Genomic DNA, 11,076 nt, shown 5'->3' with positions numbered 1-11,076 from the left:
TATTTTAGTAAACTTTTATGAGGCTATATTTCTATTGAATTTACTAACAAATATTCTATGATGTATCAATGTCATAATGGATGACGTAATAAAGGGTGATGTCACAGTGGTGATGTCATAGCGGATGCCACCATAGTTGGTGATGGCATAATGGGTGACGTCATAATGGGTGACGTCATAATGGGTGATGTCATAGTTGCTGATGTCGTAATGGAAGACATCATAATGGATGACATCATAATTGGAGGTATCATAGTGGGTGACGTCATAATGGATGACGTCATAATGGATGATGTAATAATGGGTGACATCACACTTGATAATGTCATAATGGATGACATCATAGTTAGTGATGTCATAATGGAAGACATCATAATGGATTACATCATAATTGGAGTTATCATAATGGCTGACGTCATAATGGATGACGTCACAATAGGTGATGTCATAGTTCGTGACGTCATAATAGGTGACGTCATAATGGATGATGTCGTAATGGGTGACGTCAAAATGGATGACGTCATAATGGGCGATTTCATAATGAGTGACGTCATAATGGTTGATGTCATAATGGGTGACGTCATAGTGGATCATGTCATAATGGGTGGCGTCATACTTGGTGACATCATAATGGGTGACATCATAAGGGATGAAGTCATAATGGGTGATGTCATACTGGATGACATCATAATGGGTGACATCATAATGGATGATGTCATAATGGGTGATGTCATAGTGGGTGGTGTCATAATGGGTGACGTCAAAATGGATGACGTCATAATGGGCGATTTCATAATGAGAGATGTCATAATGGTTGATGTCATAATGGGTGACGTCATAGTGGATCATGTCATAATGGGTGGCGTCATACTTGGTGACATCATAATGGGTGACATCGTAACGGATGAAGTCATAATGGGTGATGTCATAATGGATGACATCATAATGGGTGACGTCATAATGGATGATGTCATAATGGGTGATGTCATAGTGGGTGGTGTCATAATGGGTGACGTCAAAATGGATGACGTCATAATGGGCGATTTCATAATGAGAGATGTCATAATGGTTGATGTCATAATGGGTGACGTCATAGTGGATCATGTCATAATGGGTGGCGTCATACTTGGTGACATCATAATGGGTGACATCGTAACGGATGAAGTCATAATGGGTGATGTCATAATGGATGACATCATAATGGGTGACGTCATAATGGGTGATGTCATAACGGATGATGTAATACAGGGTGACATCATAATGAATGATGTCATAATGGGTGACATCACAGTTGGTGATGTCATAATGGATGATGTCATAGTTGGTGATGTCATAATGGAAGACATCATAATGGATTACACCATAATTGGAGGTATCATAATGGGTGACATCATAATGGGTGAAGTCACAATGGGTGATGTCATAATGGGTGACCTCATAAAGGATGATGTCATACTCGGCGATGTCATACTTAGTGACATCATGATGGGTGACGTCATAACGGGTGACGTCATACTTGTTGACATAATAATGGGTGACATCATAATGCGTGACATCATAATGGGTGATGTCATAAGGTATGATGATGTCATAATGGAATGGCTGACGGTATAATGGGTGGTGTCATAATGGGTGATGTCATAATGGATTATGTCATAATGGGTGATATCATAATGAATGTCGTCATAATGGATGACGTCATAATACGTGACTTCAAAATGGATGATGTCATAATGGATGACATCATAATTGGTGATGTCATAATGGATGTAGTCATAATGGATGATGTCATAATGAGTGACGTCATAATGAGTGACGTCACAATGGGTGATGTAATAATGGGTGACGTCACAGTTGGTGACGTCATAATGAATGACGTCATAACGTGTGATGTCATAATGGAAGCTGTCATAATGGATGATGTAATGATTGGTGACGTCATCTTCGGTGACGTCATAACCGGTGACGTCATAGTTCATGACGTCATAATCGGTGACGTCATTGTTCATGACGTCATAATCGGTGACGTCATAATTTATGATGTCATAATGCATAATGTCATAATGGAAGATGTCATAATAGATGATGTCATAAGGGGTGATGTTATGCTTGTTGATATGATAATGGATGACGTCATAATAGATGATGTCATAATCAGTGACGTCATAGTTGGTGATATCATAATGGGTGACGTCTTAATGGGTGACGTCATAATGCCTGACATCACTATGGGAGATGTAATGATGGGTGACGTCCTAGTTGGTGACCTCGTAATGAATGATGTACTAATTGGTGATGTCATAATGGAAGATGTCATAACAGATGATGTCATAATGGATGATGTCATAATGGGTGACGTCATAATGGGTGACGTCATAACGGGTGATGTCATAATAGGTAACATCATAATGGATGATGTCATAATGGGTGATGTCACAATAGGTGACTTCATAATAGGTGATGTCATAATGGATGTCGTCATAATGGATGATGTCATAATGGGTGAGGTCATACTTGGTGACTCATAATGGGTGACATCATAATGGGTGACGTCAGAGCTGGTGATGTCATAATGGGTGATGTCATAGTTGGTGATGACATAATGGATGATGTCATAATGGGAGAGGTCATAATGGGTGAGGTCATAATGGGTGAGGTCATACTTGGTGACTCATAATGGGTGATGTCATAATGGATCTCATCATAATGGATGATGTCATAATGGATGATGTCATAATGGGTGACGTAATACTTATGACGTCATAATGGGTGATGTCATTGTTCTTTTCTTCCCCACATCAGTCTAAACAAAATGCCTTTTCAGCCAGCGAAGGCCTCTCCTGACTATCCCCAGCTAAGGGACTAAACCAGACTTGCTGCTCAAGGACAGCTGAACCCAAAACAACAGATGTGGTCCGGGACACATCTTCACTCGTCTTCTGGGTCAGCTCAGAGAGAGGTTTCACCATTTCACTGTAACATGGAATGTGCATCCTCCAGAAACCAACAGTCCCTGACAAGGTTTGAGTGTCCTTTTCAGTACATAGTGGGGCCATAGCTGTCATTTTGTTCAGCACATCCATTGGGATCTGCTGATGTCCATCTTGCCACCTGATTCCCAGGAACTGGATCTCCCATGAAGGTCCCTTGACCTTGCTTCTTTTTACAGCAAAACCAGCATCCAGGAGAATCTGGATGATCTCTTGACCTTTCTCAAAGACTTCTTCTGGCATGTCACCCCACACAATGATGTCATCGAGGTACTGCAGGTGTTCTGGAGCTCCACCCTTCCCCAGTGCAGCCTGGATCAGTCCATGGCCAGTGGTTGAGCTGTGTTTCCAGCCCTGGGGCAGTTGATTCCAGGTGTACTGGACTCCCCTGCAGGTGGAAGCCAACTGTGGCCTGCACTCTGGTGCTAGAGGAACAGAGAAAAAGGCACGAGCAATGTCCACAGTGGCACACCAGCTGGCTGCTTTTGACTGCAGCTCAAACTGAAGTCTAGCATGACCTGCACAGCAGCACTGAGCGGTGGTGTCACCTCTTTCAGGCCATGATATTCCACTGTCAGCCTCCACTCACTCCCCACTGCCCCCAGGAAGAGCCCTGAGCCCTGTGAGAGGGGCAGGATCTGCCTTCCCAGGGCCTGGGCTCAGGGCTTGGCCTTTCTGCTCCCTCCAACAAAGCAAAGGGTTTCTCAGCAGGACAGGCACCTGCCCAGGGCCTTTGCCTCCCTGCACTCATGGCCTCCTATGATCTGCTCTAGCGAGGCCCTGGGGAGGCTTTGTCAGGCTCAGGGGGACCCCTTAGTGCTTCAGGGTCCTTCCTTTTGTTCAGTTTCTCTCAATATCTGAGGTTCATGTCATTAGCCCCAACCAGCTAGATCATCCTCATCCTAACAAGCAAGTATTACAAAGCACTAACAAGCTTTTTTTGGTGTTTTGCTTTTTTTTAAATTACTTTTACAGTGGCCTCCAATTACCTGCTCTAAGGAGTCCCTGGGGAGGCTTTGTCAGCAATAGCCCTCAGTGGGGCCAATCACTGCTTCAAGGCACTTTCAGTTTTGCTTCTGGCTTCCTGAGCACTTTGTTCAGTCTTCCCTCAGCACCTGAGGATCATGGACTCAGCACCAAACACACCCTGGGAGTCATTCAAATGCAGAGAGCCCTAAGGAGCCTTTTGTCTCCCTGTCTCTTCAGGTCTTCAAGACCCTTACAGCTCCTTGGGAGCATTTTCATCATGTAGTTCAGGAGGAAGATTTCAGACTACCTCAAAAATGGGGGGTTATTTCAAAGGGTATTTTGGATGATTTTCAGTTCAGAGAAGAGGTGATAGAGGCATTTTCCAAGTGATATTGGTTCAGGGTGTCTTTTTTAACACTATTTTTTAAAAATACTGCTTTAAGACATTTATTAACAAAAGAGTTTTAAAATGTATGCCAAGCAAATGCAATTATACAACATCTAAGATAAAAATACAATATCATGAAATAGAGCAGAATGAAGTATAACATCACAAAATATCTACAATACAGATATCACTGAAAAAATAGAATGTTTCAAATATTTTTAAGGCAGTTATGAAGGAAAATACACCTCTGAAACAGATGTGAAGCAGAAAAAATATTTTAATGTTTTACTTGCATTTGTTTAATATTAATTTTAGAACAAGTCTGACAAATGATTTATTTGGCTTTATCTCACTGTTAGTTTTTCATTTCTCATCTTGTATTGAGTTGCCTTTATCTCTCCTCTAAGCTGAGAAGCCACAAAAGAGAGCCTTTCAAATAAGGAAAACCAAGCCATTTTCATTAGGCACATAATGAAAGATTCCTCCTTAACTACATGATTAAAAGACTCCAATTAGCTGTTCAAGTCTTGAGGACCTGAAGATCATGACAGGAAAAGCCACAGCTCGTTAGGGTTGTTGTATTTTAATGAGCCCCACAGTGTATTTGGTGCTGAGTCCATAAACCCCAGGTGCTGAGAGATGGATGAATGAAGGAATGAAGGAATGAATGAATGAATAATGAATGAATGGTTTCAAGAAGCCAGAAGCAAAACTGAAAGTGCCTTGAAGCAGTGATTGGCCCCACTGAGGGCTATTGCTGACAAAGCCTCCCCAGGGACTCGTTAGAGCAGGTAATTGGAGGCTGTGATTGCAGGGAGGCAAAGTCCCTGTGCAGGTGGCTCTGAAGCTAAGAATTCTTAGTGTCTTTATTTATTCTATGAAGCAGTGAGGCCAAACTCTGAGCCCCAGGCAATAGGAAGGCAGATCCTACCCCTCACTTGTGGGTCAGGACTGTTCTTTGGAGTGGGTGGGAGGATGAGCAACACCAACTGTAGGAAAACTGTGCAACACCTCCTGGCTACCCCAAGAAGGGACACGGAGGAAACCAAGTCCAGAGCCTCAACACAAAATTTTGCCTGGTGGTCATGAGACAAAGGCCATTTCTAAAGCTGTCCTTCCAGGTGCAGACTGTCTAGACAAAGGCCATTTCCATTCCTCTCCAGTTTTCTCTTTCTCCTAGACCTCCCTGAGATACCTCTCACCCAGGCTGCTCCTTTGAGTTTCAGGTGGTTCACATCTCACCAGGCTTTCAGCAGTCTGACTGTCTTTTTCATTATGATGATATTTATCTTTTCCTCTCTGTCTCTCTAGAAGATTTCTGATAAGATTCTCCCTTGCAGAGAGGCAGCCCCATTACAGGCAGGGATCATGGAATTCAAGCCTCTTCTCCCTTCCTTCTTCTTCTTCCCTTCCCTTCTGCTCATGTCCAGAATGCAGGGAGGACTCCATCCATCCATCACCATTTAGCCCTAGACTTACGTGTTCCTTCCCCTCACCACTCTCCCCTCAGCTCCTGTCTGCTCTGCCTTCTCTCCAGCAGCTCTGGGACATTTCAGAGGTGCTCACAGCTCAGGAGATGACAGGGGAGTTGCTGGGGGTGGGGGCAGGAGGTTGGGATTTGGCACTAATTCCTACACATATTTGTATAGATTTGTACATAGATTCTTTTGTCATGAGTGTTTAATTCAAGCTGTCCAGTTTAGTTTTCAATCCAGAAAGTCTCTCTCCTCTTTCTCTCTCTCCTTCCACACCTGGGCGGGAGGGGGAGGGGATGGATGGCATTGTTGTGTCTGGTTTCATGGCCCATCCTGAGTCAAACCATGACAACAATTTATTGGCTCCCAACGTGGGGCTGTATCTTTAGCCCCGGCTCTAAAGTCATTGGTGAATGTTGAAGATTCAATCTCTGATGGCAGGAATCCCTCAGGTAGCAATGGGCTGCACTTCTGCTGAATCTACTGATGGGTTGAAAACTGAACAGACACTTCCTGCAAAGTTTCTGCTTCAGATTTATCCCAAGATGCAGTTGTACATGTGGTGTGCAGCTGGGATCATCCTGCTCTGCGGAGCTGCTCTGCTGATTCTTTTATGTAGATGTGATTGGATCATTTATATGATTGTTTTTTATATATAAGACTATAGCCAAAGCCATCATCTCTCCTGTGAGAAGATATTGAGTGCTCACAGGGGGTTTGATACTGCTCTGTAGGGTGGCAGTGTGTAGTAAGGGCTTTGATGTGAACAGAAAGGTCCATGTTGGTAATGGCAGGGTCAGCTTTACCTCTGCGTTTTGTCTTGGGCTGAATCTCCCAGCTCTGGCTCTGAATGGCAGGTTTCAGTAGGGATGCTTCTGCTGAATGTTTAGAATGTTCTGTGGATGGCAGAGCAAGATGTTGTTCCCCTCACTGCCACTACCCCAGAATCAAGGCTGCTGCCACCACTGCTGCTGCTGCAAAGACCAAGGCCACTTGCCCTCCATCCAGTGAGTAAAGGTTCATCCTGTCATCAAAGGAAAGGCAAAGACAACTGGTCCCAGAGCTTCTCCCTGTCTGAAATCTCCACAGCTTCCACAGGACCAGCAAGAGAGTGATGGAGAAGATTCTTCTCAAGCAGATGGAGGAGCAGGCCCTTCTCAAGCAGATGACAACGATGACCTTGTCCAAGCTTTCTCTCTAAAGGAACTGCACCTCATGAGAAAGGACTTGACCCTCCATGAAGGTGAGCCCCTTCTGCCTTGGTTGCTCTGCTGCTTTGATAGTGGGGCTGAAATCTAGGACATGGACGAAAGAGAAGGCAGGCACTTGGGATCCCTGGCCAGAGATGCTGCCATTGATAGAGCACTTGGGAGTAAGGCAGGAACTACCAGCCTGTGGAGCCAACTTCTTTCAGCTGTGAGGCAGAGATACCCCCACAAGGGTGACATCGACTGGCGCCGAAGCAGAACAGCCACTCTTGAGAGAGACATCACGTGTCTGAGAGAACTGGCTGTGCCAGAGGTGATCTATGATAACAAGGGGTTACAGTTCCTAGTGACCCACTTGGATGCCATCTGTGGTCTCTCTAGTGTGATCTTATAAAGACGACATGAGAACCTGAGACAATAAACCCACTGCTGTTCTCCTGAGACGGGTACAAGGGCTGCTGAATAGAAGGAATGAAGGAGATGGTCCTTCCAGGAAGACTTGAGTCAGACACTGGGAGTCATTTCAAAACCAGTCCAGTGACTGGCTGGGCCAAAAGGGGGTGGGTGGGTGGTATCTCTCCCTATTTTGGCTTGAACCACATCTGTCTCCCCAAGGCCAGATGTCTGGTTTCATGGCCTTGCAGCGTGCCTCTAAATAATTAGAGATCTGTCTGCTGGTTACAGCTACACAGTAAGTGTTGCACCAGGTATTTAGAGATTGTCATCAAAATATACATAGATATATAGTGCTGGGTTGTGAGATTCCTCTAGAGGTCCTCTTTGGTTCAGGCCTCAGTTCTTCATATGGCCTTGTATGGAATGTATGGTCATGATATCACAATGGGCAGTAGAGCCTTAAATGGGATGCATGGCCATGACATCACCATGGGTGGCCAGTTTGGGAAGCAGGAGGATGTCCACAGCCTGCAGGGAAAGAGCTGCAGGAGTCAGACACTGTAGGACAGCCTGTGGTGGGGACAGCTGGGGGCACAGCCATGGCTGAGAGCCCCCAGCCCAGGTCTTGATCTCCTGGGCTGTGGAGCTTCTCTCTGCAGCTGCTGCCCATGAGGAGACACCTTCTCATGAGAGCAGCAGGACTCCATGGGCTCCTCATCACAGCCTGTGAGCCTGAGAAAGAGTGTCTCCTAGTCCTGCTCCAGGCACTGCACATCCCCACATCCCAGTGCCCGGGCAGAGCCCTGAGCAACGTGTGAGGGGCAGGATCTCTTCTCTCAGGGCCTCTGGGTCAGGGCTTGGACCTTGGAATCATCTCCCCCAGCCAGGCTGACTCCAGCTCAGAGCCATCTTGTCCTTGCCTTTGCCTGCCTGTCAGCAGGGCCTCCAGGTTCCTGCTCTCACCAGAGCCCAGGCAGCTTTGTCAGGGATGTCCCTCAGTGGGACCCCTTCACACTGCCAGAAACTCTGGAGTTTGCACCTGACTCTGGCTTCTGGAGAGGTTTCTTCAGCTTCACTGCTCATCAGAGCCACCTTGCCATGGCCTTTCCCTGCCTGCCATGAGTGCTTCCAGGTTCCTGCTCTAAGCAGCCCCTGTGCAGCCTTTCCTGGTAATGGTCCTCCCTGGGACCCATTAATGCTGCAGAAAGTTTGGAGTGTGCAGCTGAGCCTGCCTTGTGGAGAGGAGCCCCAGCAGGGGCTGAGGGCACTGCCTGCAGGCAGCAGGGGAGAGGAGCCAGGCAGGGAGAGAGGATAAAGGCAGGCAGGAGGGGCAGGAGGGCTGAGAGCTGCTGAAGGAGACATCTTCACAGCCCTGGGCATGGTGAGTGTCTCTTTCCATGCCCCTCTGTGCGGGGGGGAGGAACCAGTCCTGGAGCTGCTGGCTTGGACAGGAGACCCAGACTCCTGCAGCTTTGCAGGGAGAGAGGAGCAGGTTTGTCAAGGCCCCTGAGAAAGTGCCTTCAGCCTTTCCTCTGCCTGCAGGAAGCACTGCCCTCAGCTCTGTGCTCTCCCCAGGGCTGATCTGGTCTCCTCTTCAGGAGTGGCCAGCACAGAGCTGCCCCTGGGCAGGGTCCTGCTGCCAGGAGGGCTCTGCAGGGCAGAGCTGAGCACAGGCTGGGTGGGATGGGGCTGTGAGCAGGGCCAGGGAGGAGAGGTGGGGACAGCTTCCAGCAGGAGCAGCTGCAGTCAGGTCCCTTCCCCGCAGCAAGCCCTTGGTCTCTGCTCCACAGCAGAGCTCCTGGCTTCAAGGCACTGGGATCTCAGCCTGACTCACCTGCTTAGCAGCTTCTGATCCTCTTTCCCATGTTGCCCCTGCGGTGGAGCAGGAAAAACTCCTTTGGCAGCTGGGCTCCTCACAGCACACTTGGCCAGCATAGACCAGAGCTGCAGCCAGGGAGATGGAGGAATGTTCTGTAAAGAAGGAGAGAGTCAATGTGTGGTTTTGGGTAAGGGGGGTTTAGGAGAGGGAATGGGAAGAGATTTGCTCAGGCCTGTCCTGACTTGTGAGTGTGCTTTCCTCCTCTGGCAGCACCTCCTGAGCAAAGGGCTGGGATGTCCAACAGCAGCTCCATCAGCCAGTTCCTCCTCCTGGCATTCGCAGACAGGCGGGAGCTGCAGCTCCTGCACTTCTGGCTCTTCCTGGGCATCTACCTGGCTGCCCTCCTGGGCAACGGCCTCATCATCACCACCATCGCCTGGGACCACCACCTCCACACCCCCATGTACTTCTTCCTGCTCAACCTCTCCCTCCTCGACCTGGGCTGCATCTCCACCACCCTCCCCAAAGCCATGGCCAATTCCCTCTGGGACACCAGGGTCATCTCCTACTCAGCATGTGCTGCACAGCTCTTGTTCTTTTTTTTCTTCCTCTCAGCAGAGTTTTTTCTTCTCACCATCATGTGCTATGACCGCTACGTGGCCATCTGCAGACCCCTGCACTACGGGACCCTCCTGGGCAGCAGAGCTTGTGTCCACATGGCAGCAGCTGCCTGGGCCTCTGGGTTTCTTTATTCTCTGCTGCACACAGCCAGTACATTTTCACTGCCCCTCTGCCAGGGCAATGCCCTGGGACAGTTCTTCTGTGAAATCCCCCAGATCCTCAAGCTCTCCTGCTCACACTCCTATCTCAGGGAAGTTGGGATTCTTGTGTTTAGTCTCTTTTTATTCTTTGGCTGTTTTGTCTTCATGGTGGTGTCCTATGTGCAGATCTTCAGGGCTGTGCTGAGGATCCCCTCTCAGCAGGGAAGGCACAAAGCCTTTTCCACCTGCCTCCCTCACCTGGCCGTGGTCTCCCTCTTCATCAGCACTGGTGCATTTGCCCATCTGAAGCCCCTCTCCATTTCCTCCCCATCCCTGGACCTGGTGGTGGCAGTTCTGTACTCAGTGGTGCCTCCAGCAGTGAACCCCCTCATCTACAGCATGAGGAATCAGGAGCTCAAGGATGCCCTCAGGAAAGTGATTTCTTCATTGTTCAAGTGTGAGAGATTTAAAGCCTCTTTCCAGAAGTGATTCCACTTTATGTCATTGCACCCTTTTTGTTTGTTTATTTTTTGTTTTGTTTTTAGATTTTTTGGGTATTCTACTCTGTGGAGGTTTGTTGTTTTATTTATTATTAGTATTATTATATTTCTCATTACTGCTGTTGTTATTGTCATCCATGGTTTTGTTCCTGCAGAGATGTTTGCACTTGTGTCGCTACAACTGAGACACGGACCTGCTTTGTTTCCTTTGATCCATTATAAAAGTTTCTAACACTTGCTCTGAGTCCTTGGCTGTCCAGTAACCCAAATTAGCTGCTCTGCATGGCATCCTGTCCCCCAGCCATGTCACTTGCACCACTCAGCTCTCTAGGTCATTGATACAGATATTAACCAGGACTGGTCCCAGGACGGACCCCTGAGGGACACTTGTCACCATCTCCATCTGGACACTGAGCCATTCACCACTGCCCTCTGGATCTGACCATCTCACCCATTCCTCATCCCCTGAGCAGTCCACACATCAAACCCTTCTCTCTCCAGGTTAGAGAGAAGGATGTTTTGAGGGACCACGTCAAGGGCCTCACACAATCCAGGGAGGTGACACCCATG

General features: G+C 47.6%; 1 protein-coding gene across 1 annotated transcript; it reads left to right on the top strand.

The window, feature by feature from the left end:
- The first annotated feature begins 9,538 nt into the window (after positions 1-9,538).
- On the top strand, positions 9,539-10,495 carry LOC127396249 (olfactory receptor 14J1-like). Its single transcript, XM_051643871.1, has one exon. It carries the CDS (start codon positions 9,539-9,541, stop codon positions 10,493-10,495), a length of 957 nt encoding a protein of 318 aa, XP_051499831.1.
- The last annotated feature ends 581 nt before the right edge of the window (positions 10,496-11,076 follow it).

The sequence above is a fragment of the Apus apus genome, unplaced genomic scaffold, assembly GCF_020740795.1.
Source record: "Apus apus isolate bApuApu2 unplaced genomic scaffold, bApuApu2.pri.cur manual_scaffold_39_ctg1, whole genome shotgun sequence".
Lineage (NCBI taxonomy): Eukaryota > Metazoa > Chordata > Aves > Apodiformes > Apodidae > Apus > Apus apus.
Note: the sequence above shows the minus strand (reverse complement) of the source record. Positions and strands in the feature narration are given on the sequence as shown.